At 50.3% G+C, this 6,506-nt stretch overlaps 1 protein-coding gene across 1 annotated transcript in view; it reads right to left on the bottom strand.

Moving 5' to 3' along the window:
- Window positions 1-1,170: 1,170 nt before the first annotated feature.
- The window catches only part of MAP2K4 (mitogen-activated protein kinase kinase 4), a 106,369-nt gene continuing 101,033 nt past the window's right edge, over window positions 1,171-6,506 (bottom strand). The window contains exons 10-11 of the mRNA XM_075518981.1: window positions 3,285-3,330; window positions 1,171-2,121 (exon numbers count right to left, since the gene is read on the bottom strand). Coding sequence (XP_075375096.1) covers window positions 2,008-2,121; window positions 3,285-3,330 — 160 coding nt within the window. The 3' untranslated portion in view covers window positions 1,171-2,007. The remainder of the gene's footprint in view (window positions 2,122-3,284; window positions 3,331-6,506) is intronic.

The raw sequence follows: 6,506 nt of genomic DNA, 5'->3' as shown, positions 1-6,506 counted from the left end.
TAATCCAGGAAGGGCAGGACTGCACCTCCCTGCCCGGCCGGGCACGCTGTGCCCCAAGGGATCACATCGGTATCGGCCTCGGTGTCAGAGGGACCAGCTCTGACAGCCGAGCGGGAGATGCGCAGTGCTGCAAGCCTTGGGCAAGGCTGTCACCTCTGCGGCTGGAGAAACACCAGGTGTCCACACGAGCACGGCCTCGGCTCTCTCCTTTCCCGACCGAGCATTTGGGGCAGGGATGCGCTGGTCTCCAGTACTCCCACATCAGCCCAGTTTACGCTTGGTAGCATTGGTTTGATGTGGGAAGCCCCTTCCTTGGGAATCCTGCCAGTACCACTGTGTTTTCACTCCAATTGCATCTCTAGCCCTCTGCATCCCGGGTCCGGTTTTGCCGCAGAGCTTTGATAGTAGGTTGCTCTAACATTGATGAAGTCCTACCAAGTGCCTAAACTAGACAACTCAAAATGGAAATCAGAGACCCTGCAGTCTCCATTTTATCCCTGCTATGCTACTAAATGCCTGAAAACTGCAATGTTTCGGGGGGAAAAAAAAAATATTTTCAGGAAAAATTCTTTGAAAAATATGCCAATTTAGAAAAAAACCAACTGATGTGCTTTTTTGCTCAGCAATGGGCCAGAAGATGACAGCTTGCCTGGCCTTGCTGGGTCAGCTAAAAGCCCACAAGGCATTAGATGCTCCCTCATCTCTGTCTGCACCAAACAATCTCACTGAGGTTCGCCCTAGGCTGCAGTAACAAGAACTACGGAGGATCACAAAAGAGGTTAAATATGCCCAGAAGGTGGTGAAGAAGGTCTCCAGCAAGCTAAGCAGAGCATGACATTTGCAGCAGCGAGGTGGGCACAGAGCCCCAGCGGGGGGGACATCCCCACCGTCCTGCTTGCAGTGGCAAGAAGGAAGCGCCGAGGTTTGGTCTTGTGAGGGACACCGGGCTGGGCGGTGACAGCGCTGCTGGGCTGGATCGGGGTCAGTGAAAAGGCGCTAGCATCAGGGCTGGGGACAGTGAAGGACATGAGAAACATTGGCTAGAAATCACAGACATTTGTTTGTGGCTCATTAAAACAGCTGCAGACTTTACGAACGGCACTCGTCGAAGTCAAAGCAAAGCCAGCTGGCGGTGAGCACTGTGCAGCTATAAATCAGGTCACAAGCAGGTTAAATTCAATCGAGTAGTTTAATAATTCTTCAGGTCAAAGGTCTTATCTTACCAGGTAACAATTTACAGGACACCTAGTTAAGAGTGAAGAGTGGCTGGCTTGGTAAAAGGAGAAAGAATACATTATGTCCCATCTCTGAATAGTTTAATGTTAGCCTCTTTCAATGCAACATATTTTTGGTAAAGACATATTCACTATATTTAACATGATCTCTCTTTAACAGGAAGTTCAGCTGAGCGCACTGTCCCCAGAAAGTACACTGCGACTGTAAAGCAACAGAATTTCATAGCAGTAAATCTATTGCACTTTGTGAAGAATAAAATTCTCCTTTGCCTTTCTAGCTCCAGAAGGCAAAGCATCTCGTTGGTTAAGCAAGTTCTTCTCCCTCCAGGCAAAGTCTCTTAATGTTCAGACAGACAACGCCTAACTTGGTTTGTTTGCTTTTTATTATTACTTGAAACAACAATTGGAAGAGTTTGAGAGAAAAATCTTTCCAGTAGCTGCTGAGAAGTCTCCAAGTTTTGAGTCTAGAATTGAATTTTAGGTGCTATCCAATCACGGTCAACAAATAAATGTACTTATTTCCACATTTCATGAATATGTCCACAAAAGAGCAAGATGAGGTCTCTCTTTGACCAACACTAACACTGTGTGATCAGGTATTACAGGGATGCACTTTATATGTGACAACAGTATACAGACAGGATGGAAATAACACCAATATTATTGCACATGGTGTCTGGGCGAGCATTAAAAACACTGCAATATGTGATGAAAATTCTTTACAGCTTGTTTTCTCTCAGCCCTTTTTCTAGAGTTTGATGTAGCAGCAATATCAATCGACGTACATTGGAGAGCTGGGAGTTGCTGGCATTTGATCCAGGATTTTACAAACATAGCATGCAACATCCACTGTGCGTTCCTCATACATCAGGATGAAGGGGTGTTTCTGGAATCAGATAAAAAAACAACAAGGTTACGTTCTCCCTTCTGAGACATGCTGGCTACCCCAGATAAAAGCTTAGCATATGGATTTGCCTGATGCAAGAACACAGGGCTTGGTGGTGGCTGTAGGACAACAGGACATAGCGTGGTCCACGGCTTTTACGTACAGGGAATCCATTCGTAAATGTGCAGTATGGAGGTGGGACAGGACTCCAGGAGCGTCAGGAACTGCTGGGCAAGAGGCAGCAAGGGTGCAGTATTAGCAGCACCTGGCTCCTTTGTAGCATGGACATGTACAGAAATACTTTCAAGAGAGGGTTCATCATCAGCCTTGTCAGCAATGGGGAGAAAGGAGTGACACGGAGACATGGCTTGTGGAGGTCAAACAGGAGATCAGGACCCAAACCCAGTTCTCCTGAACCCTGACCCTCTGGTAGTGGCCGGACCCAACTCAGAGCAGCTGGAAAGTAATGACACGGTGACTCTCTGGGCCAGGACACCAGGCAAACTCCTTTTGTATCACATCACCACCATCAGGGACCCAGGGCATGGTTTCACACATCCCCTGAAGAGGTGGCTTCCAGATGCCCAAAGCTCCTTGAAGGTGCATGGTTGCCAAGTGTGACTTACCCAACCCAAAGGCATCGCTGCATTCCCTCCTTTAGGACCCCCCACCACAGACAGGCTCTGCTGGTGTCTTACTCCAGAGCCGTGCTCTTTCAAGTGTCACTTTTGCCTGAGCACTCCCAGCCTCGTTGTGTGGCCTGTGCATTGGAGGCATTTACACGTGACAGTGCCGGCCAGCAATTCGACAGGGCTCCTGCCCAGTACCAGGACCTCAAGCAAAGGCAGCATTTACATGGCACACCCGGCATGCTTCTGCCTGCGCCTGCCCACTTCAGGGATTGCTGATCTGCTGCAACGGGGCATTTCCCCCCATGCTGATCTCCTGTGTTTATGTATAGACACTAACGATCTTGGCCATCACCATGACTGCAGGCCAGAGACAGTGGCATGGAGGTGGTGCTCTTCCTCAGGCTGTGGAGCTGAACACCCTGCCTCGATGGCCCGAGAAGACAAGGATCAACCTCGGATGTGCAACCCAGCCCCGCTGTGTGACTGGCCAAGCCACAACAGCCAGCGCAGGCAGCCACACTCTGCACTCACCAGAAGCTCTTTATACTTTGGCCTTTTGGACTCGTCCTTTGTAAGGCTAAAGAAAGCAGAAAGAGAATTAGGAGAAAGTGAGATTGGGGAAATTGTTACAGACATCAAACGCAAATTTTTACAGGACACAATGTTGAGTCCGCTGCTGTTGTGGTGGGACTCACCACCTTTTGTTTTCTGGAAAAAACATGCTTGTGCTGTGAGTGACCACAGGGACTCCTTCCCTCCCTCCCCACATGGGTGAACAGCAAGTGTGGCCACCAACAAATCCTGCTGGGGACGGAGCCCAAGGGAGCTGCAAGCAGAATGCATCCCGACTGCCGCTGCCTCCATACGGAAACGGGTTTGACTGCAGCATAACCACAAGTTTTGCGTAGCAGCAACCAGCCTGTCCTCCATCCATCGGGCAGCGGGGCTCAGAGGCGGAGGAGAGCCAGCACTGCCTGCCAGGGCATAGACCGGGGACACAGGTACACATGCCATCGTCTTGGCATGCACGCGCAGGGGCGGGGGCTGTAGCAGACGGCCAAACTGCTCTGCAGGGCCAGGTCTGGGCTCCTGGGCCCTCCTGGCTCATCCCCAGCACTGGTGGCACATCCAGCACTGAGCAGGCCACAGCTGCTGGGAAGGGACAGGAGAGGTGACATGGCTGCCCACGGGCAGCTGGGGGACAGGAGGCTGGCTGGAAAGCGTCCCCTCCTGCGCGACTCCTCTGGCACCTCGACCACCCACCGGCCACCCAGCCAGAGCGCAGGGGGACGGCAGGTGGCAGCAAAGGCCACCAAAGCCCCTGCAGCAGGGGTGACATGGCGGGGGACAGGAGAGGCGATGGGGACCAGAGGCAGAGGGGCTGCGGGACAGGGCTTGGCGATGGGCGGCACCGGCAGCCCCTGCCCTGGGAGCCAAAGCTGCACCACGGGGAAGAGAAAGGGCGGATGCGGCATCTTTCCCAAACGAGGGGAGTGAAGTCTAATTCCCAACAGCTGCATTTCCATCCCCACAGGCTCTGGCCGGACCTTTCTCAAGCTCCAGCACTACTACGGTGTGGCCTCAAATTATTCAGAGAAGCAGAGGGTAATTAACGCTGCACGCCCAGCGCTGCTCTGTCCTGTGACCTGCCTGCAGAGCTGCGCAGGGGCAGAGAGGGGAGGAAATCCTGTGGCTGCTGCACAAACATCCTCGCTTCGGACTTTTGCTACCCAACAGCAATTCATTTCCTGACCTCAGCGCATCTGGGGGTTCAAATATGCTCCTCGCAACGCCTTTAAGGCAACTAGTCAGAACTTCAGCTCACAGACCAAGTTTTGCTTTGACATTTCCATGCACACTTTCATAAAGCAGTCCTGGAAATCTTTCATTACTTTTCCAGCTCGACATGAAGCTGCGTGTCTGGAGCGGCCATTTGCAGCACCAGGTGCTGTACAGCTCCTTCACAGGAAGGTCTGATCTCCTCCCCAGGCTCGCCGGGCCTCAGGAGCTCGCGGCTCTGCCTGCGAGGACGGCTAGCTCTGCAGCTGCCAGCACAGGGCTCCCAAAAGCCAGACAGGCAGCTTGGATACTTTGCAAACTCTGGAGCAGAAAGCTGAATCCCTGTAAGCAGTTCCAGGAGGAGCGTGACTTCAGATAAGCTTCTGACACAGGGAGGTGGGCTGAAGGGGAAAAAAGTTCCACCCAGGCATTCACAGCGCTGTCGGGATCCAAAGCAAATTGCAAAAAAAAAAAAAAAAAAAAAAAAAAAAAAAATATCCCAGAAACTTTTTGACATTATCAAAAATATCCTTTCCTCACTGATCTATCACGGCAAGCAGACAGCAACACTGCAGGACTCTCTTTCAACATTTTTCCTGACTCTTGAATGCACAAAAATAGAAGATGATTAGATTCATGTTTGTAGGGTAATGCTCAGGATATTTATGCCATCACGTAAAAGCACAGCCTTTTGGAGATCACCTGCCTGCTTAGTAACACCAAAGATTACTGTTTGCACTTAACTAAAGGTCATTAAAAGAAATACTTATTACAGTGTTGCTATGAAGACATCATAAATATTCCAGGCAGAAGTCAGATTATTTACAAAACCAGATTAAACAAAAACCAGAATTGGACTGAAAACTGCCCTGTGCTCTATGCATTGTGGCTGGTCCAGAGCAGCAGGCCCTGGGAGGGGTAATTGGGCTGGAAATATGAATTGACCCAATCAGACCCATGGGCCAAAGATGCTGCTGTTTAGCAGAGATGCCAGGCAGGCTCCTCTGTTGGGTGATCTGGAGCCAAACTCACCAGTGGATACAGGGCACGAGAGCAAGCTCCTGGCTTTGGAAACTCTGTAATGATACGGCATCTCTATGGAGAACTACGTGGGAAACAAACTATTGCTTGTACTGTACGTGGGGAAAGCAACTCTGACTTTCAAACCATATACTACACCGTTTTTGACTGAAAAATTGAAACTTCTTTTGAGCAGCAAACCATTTTGATGCTTATTTTCTGCAGTCCAAAAGACAATAACCAGGCCTTCCTTACAGCCAGCTGGAAAGTGAAACCTGGCCTCCATAAAAATTCATAGTTCTGAAAGAGAGTGCTATCCAAACCCAAAAAACATCTCAGGCGGATGGAAAACCCTGAAACAAAACCTCTTGAACATTAAAATTGTCTAGAGCTGAGTCTTCCTGTGTCACAGAGCTTTGAGATGGACAGCCCTGTGCTGGGGATGTCCATCACCTGCGTCTGCCCAGGGCAGAAGGTCCCAGAAGACAAATGCAGGTAACACTGATGGATCTCCTCTGCTTCAGTATTAGGTTAATGAAATTATGTTGACCACCTTTCACGTTTTGATAGAGAAATACTTCATCAGAAAATTCACAATCAGCCCTTAACCTAAGCAGGACCACACACACATGGCAAGCAGATGGACTGCCCCAAGCCCCTCCTGTGCAAACACTCTCCATCCAAGGCTGACCGTGCTGCAGAGGCCTGCCCTACAGAAAACCACCTCTAGTCTTTATCTTGACATATGAGTGGCACAAGACATGAAGCCAACAACCAAGCAAGCCACCCACTATAGGTCCTGACAGTCACTGTGCTGAGCAGAACTGGGCAGGAAGGCTCCTGGCCTTGCCAGGCAAAAGGCAGGACCAGTACAGATCCTGTGCCCAACCACGAGACAATACTGTCAGGTGTCTCAGGCTTCTGCCTGCAGAATAAAGGGCAAACAGCAGGTGT

Source organism: Mycteria americana, chromosome 16 (genome assembly GCF_035582795.1).
Source record: "Mycteria americana isolate JAX WOST 10 ecotype Jacksonville Zoo and Gardens chromosome 16, USCA_MyAme_1.0, whole genome shotgun sequence".
NCBI classification, from domain to species: domain Eukaryota; kingdom Metazoa; phylum Chordata; class Aves; order Ciconiiformes; family Ciconiidae; genus Mycteria; species Mycteria americana.
The sequence above is the reverse complement of the archived record's forward strand: the minus strand, read 5'-3'. Positions and strand labels throughout refer to the sequence as shown.